Consider the following 26,687-nt stretch of genomic DNA (forward strand, 5'->3'; position numbering starts at 1 on the left):
CTTGTGGCAGCATAAAGCTCTCCTTCAACTTTAAAGTTGGGCCAGCACCCTTTCCACTGGGAAAACCTTTCATTCATTTATAAAAAGCAACATTTGAATGAAAAACCATTGAGTCATTTGTAATTTATACAGCCACATGTCTTGACTTGATCCTGCTGAGATCAAAACATGCCCCTTGATAAATGAAAACCTTTCATTCATTTATAAAAAGCAACATTTGAATGAAAAACCATTGAGTCATTTGTAATTTATACAGCCACATGTCTTGACTTGATCCTGCTGAGATCAAAACATGCCCCTTGATAAATTTGGATTACATGTGCACAAATAGCATGTGAAGTGTGTTTGTTTGATAAATAGACCAAATTGCCCAAAACAGTGTAATTAAAAAACATAAATATTGCAAACAAAGAAACACATTGTTTTTATCCCCGAACCATTCCTTCTTAAATCATGAACAAAAATTCAATTCCTACCTCATGCTTCTGCAACTTCTCCTGCGTGGACATGAAGTCATCCTTCTCCATCTCGGCAATCTCTCGCTCCGCATCATTGAGAACCTCCTCCACCGCTATCCTCGTCTCTAGATATCTCTCTGCATCAACTAGTTGCTCCTTACAAGCTTCAGTCAGCTGCTGGACAGCATCAGCTAGGTCTTTGATGTCTAGGTCCAATGAATCAAGATCCGGGTCTGGACGGTGGCAGAGGTGGGATTGCTCAGAGTAGATCTCAGATAGCTCTGCTTGTTTGGATTTGACATCATCCAGTTGATCCTTTAGAGTAAAATAAAAAAGGTTTGAATAGTTTAATGTTTCCATCATAACAAAGCAGAATACTAATTTCAATATAATCTGTTACCCTTACACTGACGTGTATTAAGAACTGTATACTTTCCTCGAGTTCTGTGAAAAAAATCCACAGAAAAATCACTCGGTGGTATACAAATCCACAACCTTTGCATTGCTAGAGCAGATGTCCTACCACAAGACCATCGACCTAGCCCAGTGGCTAGAGGCAGTTTGAATCCAATGTGTTGGCAGTGGGTACACAAATGATTTAATAGATATTTTAACCAATCCTGTGATTGAAAACATTGGAAACCCTTTACAAGTATTATGAGTATAATTTAACAGTTAAATGGTAAAAACTGCAAAATAGGAAATCATATTTTAATCACCTTGTGTTAAAACAAAATGGATAGCTACATTTTACAAATACTCAATCAGCAATCTTGCAGGCGATAAAATGTAGTCAAACACCATTTTCTCACCTTGACTTTTTCAAGATGACCTTTGGCCTTGGCAACCTCTAGATCCGCTGGCTTCTGTCTCTCCTCTTCCTCCATTGCTCTCGCTTTCTCCAACCACGCCCTCAACACTGCTTTCCGATCCTCCAACTCCTTCCATTTGCTGCTCAGCTTCTGCGCGACACTGATGCGTGTTTCTATGGTTTCGATGACGACAGTAAACTGCTGATGGACAATGGAGGAGAGTTGAGTCGTGGCGGGATCCCCGCTGGTGTCTTCGAGGTCCTCCTCTGCGGCCTGTACAAGCTGGTTGTGCATCACGGCAGTGTCCAACAAAGACTAAGGAGATAAATCAAATATCGTTTCAGGAGTTGAATCTCGTTCTTTAAGGGGCACAGCAATTTTCTCTGGTTAAGGGGCACTTCTATGAGAAAAAAATTAAATTTATATTGGAACTTTTTATGAGAGATTGTGTAACATCACAAGGACATCAAAGTAGCTACTTTAAAGTGAGGGCTACACTTAAATGATTTTGGCTATCGACCCAAATCAACTACGGCAGGGGCACATTGGCACCTATTCGTGGGGCTGAAACAGGGTTACCTCCTTCACAGTCCATAAGGATGTGGGCATGGGTATTGTCAACTAAGAGCTTGGCTAGTAAAGCAGAATGCACAAGCTTCCCAACTTTTTACGAAGCAATTATGGAAGTGCCTTGCTCAAAGGCACAATTGTGTCAGGACCGGGATTTGAACCCACACTCTGCTGCTAACAACACTAAAGCTTAGGTCCAGTGAACTAGACTGAGACACCCAACATTAAGATAAGGTTTTTGATGATAATTCACAGACACATATATTGACTACTAACAAACTATACACAATCTCTTGTTGTCACACTTCTGTTTGTTACCTGGAGATCCTTCAGCTGATTCTGAGCATCCTCTAGCCCCTCAGTCTTGACAATCTCCGCCTCTCCGTCCGCCTCATCTTGGCTCCACCCTTCTTGAGTCACCTGTAACCAGTCAGCACATGTCTGCAATGTCTCCTTATAAACCTGCTGTTGGTTAACCAACTCTTGCAGGCGTGTCTGTATGCTCAGTGCAGTTTGATTGACAGCCTGAAGCCCCTCCTCTACAGACTTAAGCTCCGCCTCTACATGCTGGGTTAGTGCGGGCGTGGCCTGGGCGGAGCTTGTGAGAGGGTTACTGGCCACAGAGGCATGGTCTAGTTTGGCAGAGCATGCAGTGATTTGTCGCATGATTCCCTGTGAAGATTAGAAGGGGGAAGGGGAGTGGTAGAGATGGTTGGGGGGTGTTAGTGCATGCCCCATGGTTAGAGAAGTATAACCATGTACCAAGATTTATAGAAACAATGATGAAGAGTAAGAAATATTGTTTTAATTTCTGAGTCAAAATAAAAAACCAGTGCGTCAAAAAAGTTAATATAAATTTGGTAAGCATGTCTCAAAGATTTTTGCAAAACTGGTTTGTTTTTGTTGCATCCAGAATTAGTAAACAACCAGTTAAATGTTCTCTGCTGTTTTTCTATATCAATGTCCTTTTTCAGGTATAGCTTTTTTCATAATACGGATGTCCTTCATGGATTTAAAACCCAACAAAAAGACAATCATTAAAGAAGATGACATGCTAGAAATATGAGCCATTCTCAAAACACTATTGCATCTCAACGCCTTAGAACAATCTTTTTTAAGAAGCTGAAGAAAAATATTAAGCACAAATTTGCAAAATTTATTTCAACACAGAATTTTTTAATAAGATTGTTTAAATCATGCATTTAATGTTGAATGTAAAGTCTGAAAAAGCTAGAGAGAACCCAAAAGCCAAAGCATTACCATTAAATAAATGTCACCATACTTCCACGTCTAGTTTACCTGGGTGCATTCCACACGGGTACAATGCAAACATTGGCCAAAACAAGCACATGTTTTCAAACTAGAACGTGTTTATTTACATTTTTATAAAATACTTTTGTAATTTTGGCCAACGATCTAGAGGAAGTGTTAGCATACATTAGTTAGCCAACTTAAAGTTTTAACCAGATTAAACAGTAATTGGTTTAAACTCAACCTGACCTCAAATGAAAATGTGGCCAATCAGATTGTGTCCAGTAAGTTTTCATCATGTTAAATTATTCTCAATTAAAAAAGTTGTTGACCTAAAAATATTAACAAAATGTTTAAATGTTGCAGAATAAATACTATGACAATTATTGGTCCAACAAATTGAAGCAAATGTGCACACAGCTTTTTTTCCAAAAGGATTTCCGGTCCCAAAAAGATGCTCATTTTATAATTCGTTATACAAACGTTGCTGAGCTAACTAATGCTTTCTAGTCCCTTTTCATGATGCTTGCTGCCAGAGACATTATTTAGTCTAAGTTGCGCAAAATGTTTTTCTGTTAAGCAATAGTTTCTGCAGAAGCAATTTTATTAATCTAGGCCTTTGTTATTTTTAAAAATTTGAACATTTGAAAGATTACATTCTGTTCACACTAGCACTTATATGTATTGATTTTTACATGCATGTTTGTTAGCTGCCTGTAATAATTCAAATGAGAATTGCCAAAATGTTATCATAAACAACTTTTCTAATCACCAAATATCCATCCACAATTAAGTCAACCATAACCAGTGCATGTTTCAGGTGCTACTATTACATTTATCATTACAATGGTTAAAATTGAAGTACTTCATCTTTAACAAACGACATTATAAAAAATAACACAAACTCAATTTACGTTTTGACTTTCTTCCCCCAGATTTGTGTCACATAGATTGTAAACAGAGTTATTATACAACCGGGGATAAAATTGCACCGAGGTGAAAATTCCAGGAAAATGGCTTGTGGGTCTCGGTCCCCCTTATTCTAGACCAAGAACCTCTCAGATGTTACACTTCAGGCGGTTTACGAACTCTATGCATCACCGAAAATTCAAAACTTTAGGTTTTGACACAATGTGGGCCATTTCTTTCTCAGTTTGATAGTTGCCTTACTTCCTTCCAGAAAAAAAAAAAACATGAAATCAGGAAAAAAATCTGTACAATCACATGCCTGTAATTTGTAACATTTTATACAGCTACACGTAACTGTAACTTACCTGTAGTTGTGATAGTTGTTGCTGATTATCCTCCAAGCTCTCTCCCTCTGGTAGAGACCCCTGGACGGTGAGCTGCTGTGAAATGTCAAACAGCGCCCTCTCAGCCTCCTCGAGTGCATCCTGATAACCCTGGTGCTCCATCACACTGTGTGTCAGCGTGTCCGTCACATCCTGCAACCAAAAACAATGTTGGACTTGTTTATAAAAAGGTGAGAAAAATGTTAAGATTTTTAACATCTAGTGCCATTGTAATAAAACCTCTTACAAAACTATAAAGTGAAATTGTTCAAACAAAATTTAGAACTTTCTTTTTTTCCGAAGGAGGTTTAATTTGGAGGCCAAAAGGACAAATAGTCTGGTTCCTTTTAAAACAATGGATATTAGCATCCATTACTGTTACTGGATACAGGGAACATGACAAAATGGTGGCAGTCTATAGAGTCCTTAGGCTGTGTCCAAAACGGCAGCTTCGGCTACAGTTAGATCGTTCACTTCAGCCTATTTTTCAACACTGACAGACTCACCGATCTAGCCATAGCTGTGGCTGCTTCGGACACAGCCTAAGATTGCAAGAGCTTAATACATTACCTTTGATCTGATGCAGAGTGCCTGGTAACGAGCTCTGAGTGAATCAGTCAGCTCTTCTACATTCATGTCTCCCGTGTCGTACTCAAGAAGCTTCTGAGCTTTCTGACCCATGTCTTCAAGATTGATGCTATGGGAAGTAATTTCACTCTCTAGGGCCTGTATGACAGAGAGATAGATAAAAAGCTTAGGAGGAAATGCGGGGGCACATGTACGTAACTTGAAACAAGGTTCCGGCTTCGGGTAAATCGTTTTACATGAATTTAGTTAGAAGCCTGAATGTTCTGAATGTTGCAAAAATGTTTTATTGCGGCTCGTCATTGTTATGCGAGTCCATCCGGGCTATAAAAACTTAAGTGCTATTTTAGGAGATACAAAATTTTTGCACTGATACGATATGTGGCAATTTCAAATAAAAATGATTTTAGGAGGTCTTCAAATCCTGGCTCCTCGACTCTGATTGTGTTTCCCCTAAAAAAGTATATTGAGGGTAGGATACAAATGTTACATAGTCAGTGAGCTTTGAACCAATCTTATGTAGTTGTCTTTAATGTGAAAGTATTTTTTAAAATAATAGGATGAAATGAAACTATGACAAAGGTCAATTGTTGTTATCTCTTACCTTGTATCTCTCCAACTGGCTCTTCTTGTCTCCAAGATCCGCCCTCTTCTGCGGCTCCTCTTCAAGAATCTTCTCCATCTCCTTCAGCCAGGCGGCAAACTCCTCCTCCACCGTCTCGTACTCACTCCAACATCTCAGCCTCTCAACCAACGCCTTATTGGTATCCTTCACTCCATGCACCACAGAGGTCAACAACGCTGATAGGTCAGACAGCTGACCTTGGATGACCTCTTGACCTTCAGGTGAGGTCTGGGGCAAGACGTGGTGACCTTGGTCCGAGGTTTGATGGACTTGGGATTCGTAGTCGGTGAGGCTGTTTCCCAATGACTGTAAAGAGGTCAAAAGGGTTTGACAAATGGTTCTCTTTTTTCTTTCTTTTTCCAATTTTTAAAAGGTAATATGAATATGGAATTTAATAGATGGAAATTTGCATCGGGGAAAAAGATAACTACATTGTGTTTTACCCCTTTTACCATTGTGTTAGCACTGTCTCTGTATTATCAGTACTTTATTACTCATAACTTGCTTGCAGGAATGTTTGCCAGACAAAAAACCATTAAGGTTTGTCTCACTCAATCTCTTTATTTATTTGTCGGCCTTATTTTTGCTCGTAGACCATCATCTTGATGGCACCTTGTAAAAATCTTTTTTGAGTAGTCCAACACACAATAAGGAGATTTACATATGGTGCTACTGCAAACCTCACCTGGGGTGCGCTTTGGCAGTCGTAACCAACAACTGTTTCGGTTGAGTTGCCCATTGGTTAATGACCGAAACAGTTATTGGTTACGACCGCCAAAACGCACCCCAGATTAATATACTCCCACCTTGCAAAGTTTAAAATCCTACACACGATGATTTTTTACAGGTTGGAAATTCAAAATATCGACTGAGTAATAAGTCTTGGTTGCTGTTGTAACCTACCTCCACAGCCATCAGTTTCTCATCAATGGATGATCTGTCTCCTGAGAGATCTTTAAGAGGTTTCAATCGTTCCTCTGCCTCCTCAAGATGTTCACTTGTCTCCTCTAATGATTGATTCAAGACTTGATGATCTTCAACCCTCTCTTGACATAGCTTCAATGTGGCCTGTGGGAAGCAGTAGTGGATTTTATGAATATGGATATCACAGTGGGTTTACAAATAATATTCTTTATAACATGTGTCTCTTTCATCTTCTATTTCAAGCAAAATAGACTGTCCACATTGTTTTCGTGCAATCTAGTTTTTCACGTTCTGACCTTGTTTTTTTTATATCTTTCTTTGGGTTTGTTTATTTGTCAAACAAATTTGTCACTGAGTTAATCATAAAGAATGAAAATTTGTATAAAAAAATATAAATATCACAAAAACATTAAAATACATTTAAATGTTTATCAAAACTTTGAGAAGAAGATGAATTAATTCCAAAAACAACAAATTTATGGCAAATTATAATGAACAAGGCTGCCAACTGTGGGTGATAAAATCACATCTTAATTTAAATTTCATTTAACATTCCTTGAAACTGTGAAAAACATGCAATATTTACCTTGGCATTGTTAATGAGCATCTGGTTGCGAGACCTAGCCTGGGATACCTGTCCACTGACTGTTGAATCCATTGGATTGTTATGAATGATGGGCTCAGCACACATTGCTGTGGCACTCAGAGGGGTCTCCAGGCTAAGTATGTCATCATGTACGCTCTAAAAACACAAAGATACCCAAGAAATAGTTAACTGCATACAGTGCAAAACAAATTTATTTCCAGTTGATTTTTCAGAAATGTTGATAGGAAGTACATACTGATATTCCTAGCAGAAGTCAAATTTGATGCACACAAGTATTCATATTTGATTAATATGGAAATATATACACACAGGTTGAAGTTCAAAAACCTCTCTGTAACTAAATAATGATAGGCGCTTTGAGATGTCCCTAGATAAAGTGCTATATAAAATCTAGTTATCATTTGTTACCAATATACACAATGTGTGTCAGCACTGTATACTCAACACTTACCCGAAATCTGTGAAAAAAAATCACAGGCATATTACTTGGGTGGGATTCGAACCCACAACCTTTGCAGTTCTAGAGCAGTGTCAAACCAACTAGACCACCGAGATTGCCCGGTGGCTACAGGGTACTGCAAACGATTTTTGTTGTGCCGGTAACTCCTCGTCCCATAGTATTAGATCTCTAGGGTCTTTCACATGCTCCTTGCTGTTCCCAAAAGCGTTGCCTTCTGTAACAGATCTATCCTCACAGTTGTGCCTATTTCTTCTAGATTTTCCCCGGGGCTTGGGAATGGTGCAAAGTGCACCAAAACCGCCACAGGTACTGATTTAACTTTCACCTGCCAAATCTTACGACGTTCCCTGGCCAGGTCTTGGTACTTTTGATCTTTTCTACTTCTTTTAAAGCTAATTATTGTTGTTGTTATTATTATTCTCACCCATGAATTTAAGGTAAATTTAATAGTTTACCTGATAATAATTCAGCTGGTCCTGTTTCTCAGTCACATCCTTCTTCATCTCCAACTCTTGACACATCTTAGCCTCAGCATCATCAAGACGTTCAATCAGCACCCCATACTCCCCTTCAAACTCCTCCCATTCATGGATAGCTTCCTGTAGAGACTCAGTTGTGTTGTCTGACTCCCTGACCAGAGTGGACCAGTCTAGACCGCATTGATCCAGTTCTTGCTGGATTGAGTTGCAGCCAGCAGGGGAGGTTTCGGTGAGGAGTTGGTTGCCGAGGGACTGTGTAGGGTGTAGTAGCTTGGCCTCAAATGAAGGAATGTCAGATTGTAAAGCCTGTTGGGGGAGTCAACCAGAGGATTATTAAATTATTAATTCAAAAATAACTATATGGTTTCTTTAAAAGACAAGATAACAATAGTAATCATTATTTTATATAGCGCTTTACACACCCGAAGGGTCGTCTGGAAGCGCTTCAAAAATTATTACCCCTCGTCACTGGGCCATTTTATTCATTCCTTAAACCATCCAAGCTCCCTGGGGAGTATACAGATGTGTACAGAAACCACCAAATGAAATTTAAACAAAAAATTTCTAGATATTTTACACGTTTCTTGCATGATTGGTCAGTGACTGCTTGCTACATAGAAACATTAGGGTTTGGTAAAACAGCACACAAGAATTTCAAAAACCTAACTATCAAATTGGAAGGGCATCTCAAATCGCTTCCAACATTATTACCTCTGGTCACTGGGCCATTTAATTCATTCCTAAAACCATCTGTGCTCTGCTTACTACATAGAAACATTAGGGTTTGATAAAACAGCACACAAGAATTAAAAAAAAAACCTAACCTTCAAATTGGCAGATCTCTGCTGTAGCGTTTCCTTAGTACCTGCTAGACTACTGTTGTCTGTCAGTCCCTGATTGGTTGATGCCAACCAATTGCAGAGAGCTCTGCTGAGGTCATCGTACTCTTGGTGGTTTGTCACTCTCTTTGATGTGGTGTCAACTGCCATCTGATTTTAAAATGATTTCAAACAAATTTAGTAAAAATTTATTTTTAATACCACTAGCATCCATCGGAAAAAAACATCATACACATTTTTAAAAGCAAAATTAATTAAAACATTGATAGTTTCAAATCCATTTTTGCAGAACGAAAATTTTAAGAACTATGTCTGATAAATCCTTTCTACACGGCTGTAACTTGAACTCTCACAACTGTGTTAACTTCTACTTTTACTTGTGTGGAAATTATTAGGATGCCGACATGTGGCGTGTCGAGGCCGAGTGTTTGAGAATATCGGACTCAAGCTCTGATGTTTCTGATCAGCAGAGAGGGGGTTCGAGTCCTGATCATGACACTTGTGTCCTCGAACATGTTACTTCACCATATTTGGTATGTCCTTTGGATGGGACATGAAGCCACAGGACAAAGCAAACTAGGATTGGTAGTGCACATAAAGAACCCAGAACACTTATCGTGGAAGTGTAGTGGTTAAAGGAACACGTTGCCTTGGATCGGACGAGTTGGTCTATAAAAAGCGTCTGTAACCGTTTTTTATAAAATGCATATGGTTGGAAAGATGTTTTAAAAGTAGAATACAATGATCCACCAAGTTTGCCTCAAAATTGCGTGGTTTTCCTTTTACTTTGCGAACTAACACGGTCGGCCATTTATGGGAGTCAAAAATTTGACTCCCATAAATGGCCGACCGTGTTAGTCGACGAGGTAAAAGGAAAACCGTGCAATTTCGAGGCATGTTTGTGTGGATCTACTTTTACAACATCTTTCTACCCACATGCATTTTATAACAAACGGAAACAAACGCTTTTTATACACCAACTCGACCGATCATAGGCAACGTGTTCCTTTAAAGGAACACATTGCCTTGGATCGGTCAGGTTGGTCTTTGAAAAGCATTAGAAACCGTTTGTTTTGATATGCATATTAGAAAGATATTTTAAAAGTATAATATAATGATCCACACAAGTATCACTCAAAACTGCATGGTTTTCCTTTTATGTTGCGAACTAACACGGTCGGCCATTTCATGGAGTCAAAATTTTGACCCCACAAAATGGCCGACCATGTTTCTTCGCAATGTAAAGGAAAAACCGTGCATGTTTGTGTGGATCATTATATTCTACTTTCAAAATATCCATTTCACTATTTGCATTTCATAACAAACGGTTTCAAACGCTTTTCAAAGACCAACCCGACCGATCCATGGCAACGCGATCCTTTAAACGCGATGTTTCTGGTGCACATAGCAAGCACTGATAATTATAAGGTCTCTCTTGCTTGTGAGCTTCAGTGATTAAGTTCACTTACAAGGCATCCTTGGTTTCATTACCACAAGTATATACTAATGGGAGACTTTCTGGGACGATAGAGGGCAGCAGACTTACCGGGTAAATCCATTGTTCTCAGAATTATGCGCATGTTCAGAACTACGTAAACAATGGAAATTTACCCGGTATGGCCGGTAGGTGGCAGCACCTAGCGTTGGAAAGTCTCCTATTACCAAACCCTTTTGCAATCAATATAATGCTTAGTCTCACCTGGGCTGCTTTAACCAGTGTATTGTGCTGATGAGTGATCTGAGCCATCTTCTCATTGACCGATTCCTGTTCGGTCAGTCTCTCCAACTCTTTAGCTCCAGCCAAGAGAGACTCCAGAGAATCATTCTGGATGGCTATGTCATCTGCCAAGCTCTGCAATGATACAAACGGATAAATGGATGAGTTTTACATAGCATCAAATGGACGGTTTCAACATTGGTTTTTGGAAGAGAAAAATTTCTAAATTGTTGTCTTTTTTTTCCAGAGAGCAGTGAATCAAAGGCCACTTTTTATCTGCTACTTTTTTGGGTCAATCAAAATCAATCAGGGCCCAATTTCATTCACTGCTTAACGGTAAGCAAATTTGCGTGCTTACTGTAGCAGAAAAACTTGCTTAAGCCTTAGCGTATTTCACAGGTTTGCGTGTTTACCGTGGATTTGCATTGTGACGTCATTAATTTTCGTGTAGTAAGCACCGGAAGGTTAGCATGCTTTTTCGTGTGCTTGCGGTTAGCAGCGCTATGAAATAGAAATTGCACAGTAAGCACAAAATCGGCCGCTAAGCAGTGCTATGAAATTGGGCCCAGTTGATGCCATACCATTGCAACAGCCTTTCCTGCACCCAACTGACTACCTCACCAATTGATCAGTTCTCTTACACTTTACACACAGGCCTTGCAATGAGGGCCATGGCTTCTGTTGCCCTGGGCTTGATTTCACAAAGCACTTGTCAGTATTCCTAGAGTGATTTGTATTGTGACATCACAATTTGCTTAGCAACTGTCATTGATTTGAAGCTAAGATAAATCTTAGCTCTTTGTGAAATCGACCCCTGGTCTTGGCCTAGGTGTCCCTTCAAAAGTTTCCCATAGACTTTCATATTTTCCAGAGAAAGTGGCCTTTGCAAAATGGAAATGACCTTGCACTCTTGAAGATAAAATTCCATGTCCGCTTACCTTATATTTCTCTAATTGTTGCTCTTTCTGCTTTGCATCAGGCATCAGCTCAGGCTCCCTATCCAAGATAGCCTCTGCTTCCTTCAAGTCCTGGGCTACCTGGGTGCACTGGTCATCAAACTCATCCCACAGCAACAAGCATTGCTGAAGCTCTTGGTGCTGTAGACTCAAGCTGGTCACCAGCTCCTCAAGACCACCCTGGGCCGTCTGGACATCCTGTCTCAAGACCTCATGCCCTGAGGCAGCTGTGTTGGAAAGCGTCTTGCTGGTTTTGTGGTCTAAAGCCTGAAGGAGGTTCTGTCCTGTTGACTTGTTTGACATCAACTGCTTCAGAGTCTTAGCTCTGTCTAGGAGGGTGGGTTTGTCTCCAAGTAGACCAGAGCTTTGAGTGAATGCTTCTTGAGATGAGGCAAGCCAGGTATTGAAGTCTGTCAGAGTGTCTTGGCGTTGGCTATGTTCAATGGAATTGTGCTCACTGCGCTTCACTTGATCCTGGAAGGAAGGGAGACGGCAATCAAGATTTGTAACACTATGAAAATCTCTGTCTTGAAAATCTCTGTCTTGAAAATCCTTCTTTTAACGAAGTTCTCTTCCAACTTACCAGGGCCTAAGTGTTTCACTCTGTCTTCACTGAAAACAGTTGTACTGCTGTAAAAAGCCCAATGGTATCTTGGCTGTCCATTTGTAGTGTGGGATAAATCAAGAAGTATTCACCTAGTTTTAAACGTGTCCTTGGTAAAAACACAACTGGATATATTACTGTTTAGTAATGAGGATATTCGACCTAATAAATTCGTTTATTGGGGTAGACGCAATATCCACTTAATACGCAAATGTGAGACGGATCATCACACAAACAACCCAGAATCAGCAACTTGCCAAGAAATGTTGAAAGAATTTACCTTGATTGTCATGGCAAGCCTTTGAAATCTAGACGCTAGTCGAGTAGACTCACTGACAACTCCTACATTACCAACGCTGCTATCAAGCAAGGTCTGCGCTTGTCTGGAAACCATCTCAATGGCTGGCTGCTTACTCTGGATGGATTCTTGAAGATCCTGCAGACAGATTTTAACCAATTAGATTGAACAACACATTCAGAAATATAATATGTAAGAGATCTACATTTTAGGCCCAGTTTCATAAAGCATGTACAGTAAGCACAAAAAACTTGCTAAGAACAGAAAACTCTTACTACAAAAATAGGTTACCAGCCAAAATAGTTGGTATACAATACAATTACCTATGCTCCGACCTGTGCCCGACCCATTTCTTGATTAGAAAAAGAATTTGCTAAGCAGAATTTTCTGCTTAATAGCTTTGTGAAATTGGGTCCTAAGGTCGGAGGTCAAGGGTCTAAACCTCATTATAGTACATTTTTCTTTGTAATTGTATTAAAACAAACTTACATTTTATTCCATTTTATTTTTGGTTCATATTGTTAATTACTTTTTACTCTTGTGACTATCACATTACTCCTTACCTTTAGCTTCTCCACTTGGTCCTGTTTAGTATCCAGTCCAGGCTGAAGTTCCAACCCGGTGCCTAGTCTTTCCTCCATGTCCTTCAGCCACTCCTCCATCTCGCCCTGACTCTCCTCGTACATCTCCCACTGTGTGGCGCACTCTTTCAGCCTGTCTCTGGAGTCTAGCAGGGTGACTGCCAGTGCATCTATCTCCTCTTTGTCTTTCTGAAGCTGTTGCGTGATAGTCTCCTGTCCAGGTGATGCGGTCAGTGGAAGGGTTCGTTCTCCACTTGCAGAGACGGAGACGAGCTTTTCAAGACCAGCTTCCTTGGCTGCCAACAGTTCCTTTGTATTGGGAAAAAACAAATGGGCATTGATAACTAATGGAGAGATTGTGATTCATTTATGATTAACTTACAGTGAGAAATGACAATGCAGTACATTACGCTGAGCTTTGAGTTGAGTTTTTGTACTCATGGAACTCCACTTCTTTTGAACTCAGGCTGAAATTATTTTGGGACTTCAAAGATCATTAATCAGGACATGTGGCAGAGAGTAAAATGAATCCAAAGGCTTTCCATTGAGCGCCCATAAAGTTAGAAGTTAGTTTTTAATACAGAATGACCTTCTTGGACAAGAACAAGAAGTCATGACCTTTGAACTTATACTGACCTCCAGTGCGATTAATTTGGCCTGCACTGTCTGACTGTTGCCTGATGTATCAGTTACTGATGACAATTTGTTCTTGGCGTCTCGGAGCCAGTTCGCAAACCCTCGCTGACCTTTTTGGAAGTCGGTGTGTTCAGCGACAGACTGGGAATGATTTTCTATGGCAGACTACAAAAATAAAAGAAATTAAACTTTGAATAAGTTGAAAAGCAATTACTATCTCATAAAAATAACTGTATTAATATTGTCCTGTCAGTGCAACAAAGTCATACCTCAATTCTGCAACAAAATTGTACCTTAGCGAGCACGCTCCATGCAACAACGTAGTATCTTGGCCCCTATTGAGTTTGTGTGTACATCCAGATATTTTAAGCGAGCTAAGACCTTTTTTTTAAATAAACACTAATTTAGGAGGTATAACACAATAATATTCTGATATTTGTTAAAGTCCCTCCCAGATAACCACCTTTCTGTAACAGAAAAAGAGTGCTGTAGCATAACGTTTTGAAATAATGCCAGAATGCCAACTTTTAGATTATTAAAAAATAAAATTTAAATATTTTCTCTGTTTCTGGAATGAAATTAGCGAACAAATCACTATATTCATCCTCCATTAAAAAGCTCATTGCACATTGGCAGTTTGGCACTAAAATGCTATATTTTTCTGGAATTCCACTCAAGCTTGTGGGATAGATCACTCCTTCAGATCGTTTGTAGGGGAAAAGGGAGCACAAAGATGATGTGCATTTTAAAAACTAAATATAAGTTTTTTAATGCTAACAAAGCAAAACAATCAAGGGCTTTAAAAAACCCTCTTTCAAATATAAGAGCGGAACCAGTACCGTGATGTCATTCACGCTGCTCTGGTATTGGTCAGTGAACATCAGGAGCTCTTCACTGATTGGCTGAAGACCATCTGGGTTCTGATCCAGGAGTTTTTGAGCATGCTCAGTTAAGGCAACCATTTCTTTCTGATGCGATGCGACGTCTTGCTGGATTGCCTGGAATTCAGTTGAATAATATTCATTACAACAAAACTTGATTGTCCGTGTGTTGTACATTACTGCAGCCTTTTTCGATGATCGAAAAGTATGATCATCATGAAATGCACATAGTTTGCTTAAAGGCAGTGGACACTATTGGTAAATACCCAAAAAAACTATTAGCAAAAAATCTCACTTGGTAAAGAGTAATGGGGAGAGATTGATAATAAAAAACATTCTGAGAAACGGCTCCCTCTGAAGTGACCTAGTTTTCGAGAAAGAAGTAACTTTCCACGAATTTGATTTTGAGACCTCAGATTTTGAACTTGAGGTCTCGAAATCAAGCATCGGAAAGCACACGACTATGTGTGACAAGGGTGTTTTTTCTTTCATTGTTATTTCGCAACTCCGAAGACCAATCGAGCTCAAATTTTCACAGGTTTGTTATTTTATGCATATGTTGAGATCAGCCAAGTGAGAAGACTGGTATTTGACAATTACCAATAGTGTCCAATGTCTTTAACACTCCCAAAACATATGACCAGAAAAAAAACATGTAAGGCAATATGAATGTTCATTACTAGATGAGTTAGGTGGGACACATATCTTCTACTAATCAAACACAACCTCAAACTTTGAAAGTGACCTGCCAACACCTTGGACTAGATTTCAAAGATGCAATGCTTTTTAAAAACTAACTATTACTATTTTAATGCAAACAAGAAACAATGTCAAGTAATTTGAACCTCATTGCAGATGAGTTGAGTGCGACACAAGATTGTTACCAATCAAATGCAATCTTCAGACAAATCTTTAAAAATCCCAGACTTTGAGAGCGATCTGCCAATTGGTTGGAATGGGTTCTAAAGGGAAGGTACACATTTGGTAGTTACTAAAAACAAATATTAACTTAAATCCTGACTTAGTAACGAGCATTGGAGAGCTGTTTACCTAGAAGTCTTTTATTCCTATCTGAAAGAACACAAATTCATCAAACAAGGGTGTTTTTTCTTTCATCATTTTCTCGCAACTTTGATGACCGATTGAGCCCAAATTTTCACAGGCTTGTTATTTTATGCTTATGATGGGATACACCAAGTGAGAAGACTGGTCTTTGACAATTCCCAAACATGTACCTTCCCTTTAAAAATATTATCTTTTTTTAAAATGAGATATCACCGAACAACATAAGGCCACGGAAGACCACTTCAAGGTAATGAGGGCTTTGCTTGAACTGTCACCAGGGGCACGTTGCCACCTACTCCTGGGCCCAGTTTTATAGAGCTGCTAAAAGCACGAAAGGTAGCTTAGCACAATAAAATAACGCTTACCAGAATCAGGTTACCAGCCAAACTATCATGTCACATGTACAATTTGTAACTAGTATCCTGCTCATTTCTGCTTAGCAAATAGTTGTTAAGCAATATTTCCTGCTTAAGCAGCTCTATGAAACTGGCCCCTGGTGCTGAAACAGGGAGCCTGACTGAATGCACTACCTTCACAACTATTACTCTTTCACTGCTTCACAGTCATTTCTTACCTTGCATCGTTCAAGCTGGACTTTCTTCTCACCCAGAGTTGACTTCAGTTCAGCCGCCATTCGGGTCTGTCCTTTGGACTCGCCAAGCCAACGGGAAAGCTTATCACAGCTTGCCTCATACCTGTGGATAGGTAGAAATTAGTACAAATTATTTGCTAGGATAAATTTATTGTAAAAAAATTAATTGTTGGCATGCTCAGAAGTCATGTGCACAGCCATAATCATGGGTGGATATTTTGTTGGTGTCCTTAGTACAAACAACAAATTGAAAACCACTGGGGTTTTTTTTATGTTGAAAAAGCTTTGTCCAGGAAGAATTACAAGTATATAAGTCTGTTAAGTTTATCAAATACAAGATCCGCGAACAGTTACACTTTATTTATAATTTGTTTAAATTTGGGGGATTTTGATAAGTAAAACATAATAGCTGTTTAACCACCACAAACAGGCGTCATCAAATAAGAAAGCATTCAAAATGTAAGAATGATACACATACAAAAAAAATTTTAAATGGTGTCTCTGTAAAAGAAAACCGCGCCAATGATTGTGGCTATGCACGCATGACAAAATAATAAGCTAGTTCAATAAACTACTATCTTTAGCTTACTTGTTCCAGTCTCTGACACATCGTTCCAGAGTCTCCTTCACACTCATCGTGTCCTCCAGTAAGGCAGTGTAGTCTCCTCTCATGCCTGTAAGCTCAGCCTGGATTGCCTCCTGACCCTTAGGTGGAGTCTGAGGTAAGACTCGTTCAGCTTTACTACTCGCTGAGTTGAGTAGGCTCTGACCACGATGACGCATTGACATCAATTCCTGGCCAAGAGCAAGTGAAAAAAGGTAGAGAAATTATTTATTAACACTGACAGTGCCCATTACTTGCCGGCGTTTTAAACCTAACTTGCCCAGCTTTTTGAGGTACACTTTTAGAATACATAAAGTAGATCGTACATGAACATGTAAGATAATGGCGCTTTCGGGACACATAAAATAGATCTTAAATGTTCGACCTTGGCACTGAAAGTGTTAATATACATTTCTGGTAATGAAAACAAGAGAGCCACAGAAGTGACTAGAACTGTAACCCATAGGTCTGAAGACAACTGTGTAGAGAAGTTGATGAAGAAATGTCAGTTTTAGAAGTAGGTAGAAAACCCTAAATGATGAAAACAATGCAATCAAGCAGGGACCGCATGCAAGGCTCCGGTACAAAATTCAAAACAGCGTCAAAAGAGGTGAAAGGCAGGAAAGAAACCCCTTAGTCAACATAAATGCCCAATACGTTAAGACACTTCTTAGCTACAAACTATTGAATTTTGGTCCAGATTTAATAACTTGGGATGTGGATGTAGTTAAAACAGTCAGTTGATCATCACACGATTGATTGGTAATGATGTGACTGATCAAATTAATTTTTAATAGTTGCAGTGGTTGATCACAATTTTGTTTGAAATAATCCTTTGAGAACTGAACGTTACCTGTAGTTCCTGGAGCCTGGAGCTAACTTCAGACTTCTCTCCAGTCACATTCTGACAGTTGGACAGAGTTTCTCTAGCTGCCTTCAACCACTTGTAGAATTCCTCCACTGCTGTCTGGAAGTTCTGCTGCTCAGTGACTGCTCTCTCTGCTTGACGAACCCGATCCTTGAATAGAATAGAAAAACATCAAATTTAGTTTTTCTTGGGGGGGGGGTGGATTTTTTTACGGAGTACAGGCATGATATTTGTTCCTTAGAGAAAAAAATATGAATATTTTATCAAGTACCATCTTTTTTTTCTTTTCTTTTTTATGCAAGTCGCCTGACACACAAGGCCTGAAGGCCACTTCAAGGTGTGGGCTACAATTATTTTTTCCATTGCCACCTACTCCTAGGGCTGAAACAGGGTTACTCCTTTCACAGTCCATACAAATGTAGGCTTGGGTATCTTCAATTTGAAGCCTAGCCGGTAGAGCAGAAAGCACTACCTCCCCTACATGTACACATGGTGTAGACTCTAAGTCTTAAACTTTTCAAGCTGTTTGATCACAATTTTTCTGATTTTTTTCAAGGGCAAGAAAAACAAAATCAGACAAAAAGCAGAATGAATATCAGGTCTGCGAGTATCAAGTGGTTTACTGCCTTTGAGGTTTGAGGGGAAAAAAATGAAAACCGTCCATTACGGTGGTCTTAAAAAAGAACTGCCTTAACATAAATTAAGTTCAAAGACAAAGAAAATAAAAGTACCTTGAGATTCATATGCAGGGTCTGGTACCAAGCAGTGAGTCTTGTTGTTTCACTACCGATGTGCACTGCAGCAGGGTTACTGGCTACTAGTTGTTGCCCAAGTGATGTAACCTTGGCTCTGATTGGCTGGATTTCCTGGCTTTCATCACAAAGAGCCTATCAGCACAGAGATAACAATACAAATTCTCATTGACTGACATGGTAGGCTGTGAACAACTCTTCACTAGAAATTAAGTGAGTTAATGATGGCAACATCTTTGGGCCACAACTTCTCCAAACAACCAAGACCATTGTCAGACTCGTGTTAAGACAATTGTAGCCACAGTTTGGATTTCAAAGTAAGAAACCACACATTTATTACTTAGTTCATGAAATAAAAAGTCACATCCCCTTCAGGTGATCCCTCTGCTGCCGCTTTACAGATTGTATCGTAAAATTTGGAATAATCCCTGGCTATACCACAGTTACAAGTTGAATGGCTTATAAGCTGGCATTCCCCAACAAAGTTATTGACAAACTGGGGAGACCGCCAACCTAGGGCAAGAAAGCTCAGTTGGTAGCACCATTGTGGAAAATGTAGAATAAATTCACACTCTCTTGTGACCTTGATGAATGGCTTCTAAATGGCACCCCTGACCAAAAAAATTGACAAAATAGGAAAGACTGCCAACATAGGGCAAGATAGCTCAGTATGTAGCACCATTGTGGAAAAACATAGAATCAAAATTCAAACTTGTTTCTGACCTTGATCTTTAGCAAGTAGGCCTGCTTCGCTTCTAGTTGTCCCTCGCCAAGATCCTCATCCCCCTGGAGTACTTTGTCCGTCTCCGTCATCCAGTCTCTCAATTCCTGATAACTCTCATCGTAACTCTGCTGTAGGTCCACACCCTCACCGAGTTTCCTCTGAGAGCGCTCGGCTTGCTGGATGAGCGACTTGAGTTTGTCTGACGCTGTTTGGAGTTGTTGATTGATGCGATCGCAGCCGGTTGGGGCGGTGTTCGGACAGACGATACCACCCTGATCCATGGAGGAATGGAGCTGGGATTCGCCATCGGGGATCGAGGCAAGGAAATCCTGATGGGAAATACACAAGGTTTTTAGCTGACATTGGATTTCTAATGTGAGCCACCCTTAGAAAATTCATTCACCTCATGGTGACGTCTTAAATTTCAAACAAACCAAGAACATTTTAATACTATTTTCCCTTGAAGTGTTACTGATAGTAGTCTGGCTTACACAATGGAGATTGAGATAATTTAAATGTTGCGTGTTAGTCGGTCAAACTATACACCAGTTTAAAAATGTGTACAGGTAATACCTCAGCCATTTCAGAATTAGAATGGCACAGTAATAGTTGTCTTTAAGCAAGGTGGTTTAGGGCAGTTGTCTAATCATTTCTTATTCCCGAAAATAAAAATATAACCTATGCTAAATCAATCAGCATTTAGACATGTTTGCTTCCTTATTTACATGATCTAAGAACTGTTTGTAGTTTCATGTCTAGACCACGCCGATACGAGGCACAGGGTGTCCCCCATCAATGTTCCCATACTTTAAAGGCAGTGGATACTATTTGTAATAACTCAAAATAATTATCAGCATAAAACCTTACTTGGTGACGAGTAATGGGGAGAGGTTGATAGTATAAAACATGTGAGAACTGGCTCCCTCTGAAGTGACATAGTTTTCGAGAAAGAAGTAATTTTCCGCGAATTTGATTTTGAGACCTCAGAATTTGAGGTCTCGAAATCAACCATCTAAAAGTACACAACTTAGAGTGTCAAAGGTGTTTTTAATTCCATTATTATCTTGCAACTTCGACGACCAATTGAGCTCATTTTTCACAGGTTTGTTATTTTATGTATATGTTGAGATACAGCAAGTGTCCTCTTTTTTTTTTCTTTTCTTTTTTCCAGAAGATGATCAGAGCATACTGATCAAAACGGCGAGTTGAAACCAACTGTTCTTTTCAGAACCACCCAAACTCATTAGAGATAGGCATTACATGGTGTTACCGCAAACCTTTCCATATCGTATTTCCACCATGCAAAGTTTCAAATCCTACTTAAATTTAGTTCATTAAACATACAGAAATGGATCTATCAATTACCTGAATCTGGCTCACTCTAGCCTCGTTGGTTTGCTTATCAGGAGCCAATCGGGAGCGTTGGTCGAGCTCATGCTGTTTGGCTTTCAGCCAATCAGACAAGTCTTGAAGCTGATTGGTTAATTTCTGATGATCAGACACCTGTTCCTCCCTCTGCTGTAACAGCACCTGTTATTATCACACATTATCAAAGAACTGTTATTGCTGTGCAAGTATTTGGACTATTCCAACTAAAAACAAATTGAACTGCAAAATGTCACAAGTATATATAGCATGAACGATTGTGTTTAATACATTTAGTCTTGTGTAGTGCGCATATCTACCAATAAGGCACTCATCCAAGGCGCTTGAAAAAAACCGTATGTAAATCTCTTCTTGTTCTAAAACCATAATAATGGTTTAATGTCTTACTTAAAGGGAAGGTACATTTGTACACGTTTGGTAATTACTCAGAACAAATATTAACTTAAAAACTGACTTGGTAACGAGCATTGGAAAGCTGTTGATAGTATAAAACATTGTGAGAAACAGCTCCCTCTGAAGTAGCATAGATTTTGAAAAAGAGGTAATTTCTCACTAAAATAATAAAAGACTTCTAGCTAGAAGTATTTTATTCCTATCTGAAAGCACACAAATTCGTCCATTAAGGGTGTTTTTTTCTCTCATCATTTTCTCACAACTTCGATGACCAATTTAGCTAAAATTTTCACAGGCTTGTTATTTTATGCTTATGTTGGGATACACCAAGTGAGAAGACTGGTCTTTGACAATTACCAAACGTGTAACTTCCCTTTAAGGACACAAGTGCCAAGACCGGAACTCACAATCTGCTGATCAGAAACAAAAAAACTTGGGTCAGGTGGGCTTGACCGCTCAGACAAACCACCAAATGCTGTTAGTGAAGGGGGGGGGGGGGGGCTAGACCCCTTAAGTTTGCTTCATCGACCCTCACAAGCAGTGCAAGAAATAGATGATTTTTACCTTGATTCTGCTGCATAGGTCCCGATACTCATCAGTGATCTCCATGGCTTGGCCTTGGATGTTAGGATCCGTCACACCAACCTCTGTGAGTTGCTGAACTTTTGGAGTTAATGCTTCAACGGGTGCCTCATGGGAATGTACATCATGCTCAAGAGACTGAAATATAAAACAAAAATAACATAATACTCACATAACAACTCATCAAATTAACTTGCTGACAAGTCAAACTCTGCAGGGATTTTGTTTTGCGATTACAAAACTGAAACCAATCAAGAACATTGATAAAAACAGATTTACATAAACGTTTTGGCAAAAAAAAGTGGTACAAATAACAAACAGAAAGTCAATCATAAGAAATACTGAATATGTGAGTTTTAAGCAATGTTTTCAAAATGTCTAGAGACTTTGTAGCTCGGATATGTAAAGGAAGAAGTTCCAGAGAGTGGGTGCAGATACAGAAAAATCACACTTGGCCCTTAATAAGAATTTCATTTAGTACTTCCTGTGTTTGTTAAAACTCTTCAGGAAATAAAAACATAAATTGCTTTTATCAGTTGGACAATAAAACGATTTCCTCACCTTGAGTTTCTCAAGCTGAGTCTTCTTCTCTTCTAAAGACATGCAAGGTTTCTCCAAGTTAACAATCATCGACTCGGCCTCTGTCAGCCAATCGGATAACTTCTTACATCCCTCATCATGCTCCTCCCACTTCTGTAACACTGCCTCCAATTGGCTCTTTGCCTGGTTGGTTTGCTGATTGAGTAAGGTCTGATCATTTTGTTGGCTTGAGATTGACCTTTTGATGACCTCTTGACCTGGTGGAGAGGTCAGTGTTAGGACATTTTCTGCCATGGTTGTAGAATCTTGAAGTTTCTGACAGCCGGCTTCGCTGCTTTGTTCAAGATTCTGAAAAGAGAGCGTGAAATAAGGATATCAATTACTTGGATTTTTTGGGGAAATAATGATAATAATAAACATAACAATACCAAAAATAATTAGTGGCCTGATGTTTCGACCCTAGCAGAGTCTGTCTAGAAGGCTAAATGACAACAGAACAAAAATGATTAGGTATACTGCTAAGTGTTGTGTTGTGTTGTGTTGTCATTCAGCCTCCCAGAAGGAATCTGCTAAGGTTGAAAACATTAGGCCACTAACTGTTTTTTGCATTTATACCATAGGTCCTTTGCAGTTTGCATAAGATACATTTAGTTCTATGTTTCTCAATAATAGTATGGAAATATTGACTGCTATGAGGGCCACAGTTAAAATTATAGGCCCAAGGTGATGTCAAAACCATGACTATGCCCGAAGCGAAGCTGAGGGCATAGCCATGGTTTTGACATCACCGAGGGCCTTTAATTTTAACTGTTCCCTGATTATTAAGCAGTCAATATTTCTTTTTTATACCGAATATAGATTCTTCTAATCATCAACACTGACTACGGTGAAAGGTCGTCTGCGAAAAAAGGTCATCCCGTGACACCGAACGCTAGTTCTACATACGTATCATAGTTGCGTTATTTTCAGGGCGGGCATAGTCACTATGACGTCATCTTGATAGAAAAAGGGGGCATAGCTATTTCCATGACTCCATTTTTAACCAATCAGATTAGAGGATTCTATACATGAGGTAAATAACAATAACTAGTGCCTCTAGCAGCAAACTTAAAATCATGTTCAGACGTTGTAGTTTCAGAAAGTTAATAAAACTACCTTTAAGTTGTCTAGCTGCTTCTGGAGTTGCTCCTTCCGTGACGGCACAACCTTGTTAGAATCAAGTACTGTCTCTGCCTCAGCTAACCAGGATTGTACATCGTCTACACTCTGGTTGTACAGTCTGTGATCAGTCAGCGCTCTATCTGCTCGCTCAGAGGATTCCTGTACAAAGTGTACAAGGCAAGGTGAGTATGTAGCATTGACTGCGGTACAACTTTTCCCCCTCTGTTCTGATACTTATCCGCTTCATGTCCGATAATAAGATGGGTTTTTTTCGGGACTGACATACAGCGGACAGATAATTACAACCGGGACAACGACGGAGCACCCACAAATTTCCCCCTCTGTTCCGATACTTATCCACTTCATGTCCGATACCAAGGTGTTTTTTTTTTTTCGGGACTGACATACAGCGGACAGATAATTACAAACGGAACAACGACGGAGCACCCTCAAATTTCTCCCTCTGTTCCGATACTTATCAACTTCATGTCCGATAACAAGGTTTTTTTCTTTTCGGGACTGACATTATAATAAGAATAATAATAATAATAATACCAAACTTATATAGCGCCCTAATTATTTGTAAACATGCTCTAGAGTGCTGAACATGGAAAAATAGACAAACTAAAATATAAGAAAATACGGAATTATAACAACGGGAGTAAACATTCTTAAAAACACTCAACAACAAACTTAATCAACAGAAATCCTGAAGTATTAAAAATGCAATTAGGTATAAAATCTCAAATACAAAACATTGTTACACATTACAAGCATTAATAGTATGTTAAAAAAAATACATGGATTATTGACAATTAAAAACTATTAAACCATTCAGTGAAAGTATTCAATTTTAAATAGATGACATACAGCGGACAGATAATTACAACCGGGACAACGACGGAGCACCCTCAAATTTTTGCAAATCTGAGTCAAAGCAACACCATCAACTTTCATGGTGCGCTAATTTTTAAGCAATGTGGTACACAACTATGAAAACCTGGCACATGTAACCTTCAGCATGGCGCCCATCTTAGCAGCATGATGTATTTTTTTATTTGTACTCGGTTTCCTAAGATGTATTGCAGAATGTTTTTAAGATGGCACTCGTGCATATGGCCTATTGTTATTACCAGAGTAACAACATGATCATGCTATAAATATTTAAGTTATTAATATTGAAAGGTTTGCGGTAACACCATGTAATGACTATCTCTAATGTCTTCTGAGACGATCAGAGCATACTGATCGAAACGTCGAGTTGCTTTCTCCAGACGATGGTCAGAGCATACTGATAAAAACGTTGAGTTGAAAACAACGGTTCTTTTCAGAACCGCCCCAACTTATTAGAGATAGTCAATAAATGGTGTTACCGCAAACCTTTCCATATCATATTTCCACCATGAACAGTTTCAAATCCTACAACACCAACATATGTCACTCATCAATCACTTATTAAAGTTTGAGTTACCTTTGCGTTCTTCTTCAAGGCGTAGTACCTGATTGACAGGCCTTCAATGCTCGTATCCAGTAACTGCTCAGCACTGTTTGATATATCAACCAACCCAGGCTCATGTGCATCTACATCCTGCGTCAGAGTCTGAACACAGAATGAATGTTTAATACATGTATATGTTAAATTTGCATCGGGGGTTTGTTTGGGTAAACCCACTTTGGTTTTACCCACATACACCCGAGTATTAGGCCTGTGATTTTTTCTCACAGAACTAGGCCAACATCAGTTCCATGCTTCTTCTCATTGAACCAAAGTCTCGACACTCATGGGCAGGGTGACAAGTCTTTTTCTTCAGCTGGCCCACGCATCTGGAACTCTCTGCCACTTAATCTTAATCTTAACATTCAAATCTCTTCTCAAAACTTATCTTATGTCACAGGTTTTCAAGGACTAATTTTGTTGTGTCTGTTTTTCTTTGTTTTGATTGTTTTGTTTGTCTTATTATTATTATTATTATTATTATTATTATTATTATTATTATTATTTTTATTAACTAGGAAAAGTATTGAGTATTTAGTGCTATCACACATCAATGTGTATGGGTAAAACCAAAATTAATATAGAATGAACATTTTTACTTTTACCCAACAACAACAAACAACATTCTTTGTGCATGCAGCAGATATGTTTGCATAAGACATGATGACGACAGGATACCAACAGGATAGGGAAAGAAACAATCTTCACACTCTTGTTTACTGTTTTTCCATTTCATAGGCCAACATCAAGTTACCTTTGTCACCAAATTTTCATCAAGGTTCATATTAGTATTTAAAAAATACACAACAAACAGCATACGCAAAGAACTAATTACCTTTTTCACAACATTTTCACCATGGTTCATATTAATATTTCAAAAAATATGAAAATAAGGGATCTACATGTATATTCAATACTGACCTTGCATTTGTGACAGGCGTTCTCTTTTGCGGCTTCATCTGGCTGCATCTCTGAAGCTTCCTCAAGCTCTGCCTCTTTCTTGGCCAGCCACGCCTCAAACTCATCTCGCTTCCCGTCATGATCTTGCCTCTTACTTAGACTCCTCGCCAGTTTAGCCTCTGATTCAGCCACTCTGGCGAGAACACTCTCCCATCTGTCATTGAGATCTGAGGCCTGGCGGTTGAGTTTGGCATGTCCAGTGTCTGCGGTGGAGGCTAGTGTATCTTCAGTGCAGTCGTTGAGCTGACTCAGTTTGGACTGGCCCTCTGGGCATTTGGACTGTAAGTCCTGTGTACATTGAAAGGATATTCAGGGAAAAAAAGAAAATTTGATCTTCTAAATCTCTATTTCCTTTCTTAGGTTATAAACAGAATCATAGACAAGGGAAAATGTCACACTAGTTACCAAACATTAATTAAGTATCATTTCTCCCAAAATTTGTTTATCTTTTTTCTCTGTCTGCATGGATTTTGACAGTTGATGATGTTTCACAAAAAGCTATTTAAAATTTAAATCAACATATGTGACCCGCTCTAACGAAATGAGGAATGTCTAGTGAATTTCACATTTGCATATTTCATAATATTCCAAACAAGCAAATCTTAATATTTTAAATGAAATAAAAATCAAGATCATACGACCTTCCTGTCTGAACCAATGTGGAATTTTCGACGCCCTTGACGCTTAATTTTACGACCCGTTTTGGAAAACACAAACTCCATAAAAATTAATTTGAAAAAACGCGACGTCTCACACACTCATTAAAATAATATTAATATTTTTGTTTACGATAATGAAAACATCAATTTTTAACCCCCCGTAGTCAGGCAAACAAAATTACCAAAATGAACAAACAACTCAACGAGAAGTTAGATTATAATGTGTAGACAATTTCACCAATAAGTTTTACAATGTTTACCTGAAATTTTAGAGCAATTTGCGTTGATATTTCCAACTTGAAATGCGAGTTTTGTTCCGTCAAGTCAAAAC

The 26,687-nt window shown here is 39.0% G+C and overlaps 1 protein-coding gene across 8 annotated transcripts in view; it reads right to left on the reverse strand.

The window, feature by feature from the left end:
• LOC117288372 (nesprin-1-like) overlaps positions 1–26,687 on the reverse strand; it is a 210,338-nt gene that overhangs the window by 114,266 nt on the left and 69,385 nt on the right. For 7 of the 8 annotated variants that reach the window (XM_033769230.1, XM_033769236.1, XM_033769251.1 and 4 more), the window contains 27 exons: positions 25,659–25,985; positions 24,714–24,842; positions 23,237–23,401; positions 22,103–22,429; positions 21,524–21,679; positions 20,546–20,710; positions 19,180–19,509; positions 18,436–18,591; positions 17,690–17,854; positions 16,822–17,027; positions 16,215–16,335; positions 14,534–14,692; positions 13,695–13,859; positions 13,041–13,367; positions 12,460–12,615; positions 11,558–12,049; positions 10,602–10,754; positions 8,888–9,052; positions 8,040–8,369; positions 7,104–7,259; positions 6,497–6,661; positions 5,573–5,899; positions 4,954–5,109; positions 4,366–4,536; positions 2,159–2,512; positions 1,271–1,585; positions 477–773 (listed from right to left, as the gene is read on the reverse strand). In XM_033769230.1, the coding sequence (XP_033625121.1) occupies positions 477–773; positions 1,271–1,585; positions 2,159–2,512; positions 4,366–4,536; positions 4,954–5,109; positions 5,573–5,899; positions 6,497–6,661; positions 7,104–7,259; positions 8,040–8,369; positions 8,888–9,052; positions 10,602–10,754; positions 11,558–12,049; positions 12,460–12,615; positions 13,041–13,367; positions 13,695–13,859; positions 14,534–14,692; positions 16,215–16,335; positions 16,822–17,027; positions 17,690–17,854; positions 18,436–18,591; positions 19,180–19,509; positions 20,546–20,710; positions 21,524–21,679; positions 22,103–22,429; positions 23,237–23,401; positions 24,714–24,842; positions 25,659–25,985 (6,135 nt within the window). The remainder of the gene's footprint in view (positions 1–476; positions 774–1,270; positions 1,586–2,158; positions 2,513–4,365; positions 4,537–4,953; positions 5,110–5,572; positions 5,900–6,496; positions 6,662–7,103; positions 7,260–8,039; positions 8,370–8,887; positions 9,053–10,601; positions 10,755–11,557; positions 12,050–12,459; positions 12,616–13,040; positions 13,368–13,694; positions 13,860–14,533; positions 14,693–16,214; positions 16,336–16,821; positions 17,028–17,689; positions 17,855–18,435; positions 18,592–19,179; positions 19,510–20,545; positions 20,711–21,523; positions 21,680–22,102; positions 22,430–23,236; positions 23,402–24,713; positions 24,843–25,658; positions 25,986–26,687) is intronic. The other variant, XM_033769267.1, reaches the window with a different exon arrangement.

This window comes from Asterias rubens, chromosome 1, assembly GCF_902459465.1.
Source record: "Asterias rubens chromosome 1, eAstRub1.3, whole genome shotgun sequence".
NCBI lineage: Eukaryota > Metazoa > Echinodermata > Asteroidea > Forcipulatida > Asteriidae > Asterias > Asterias rubens.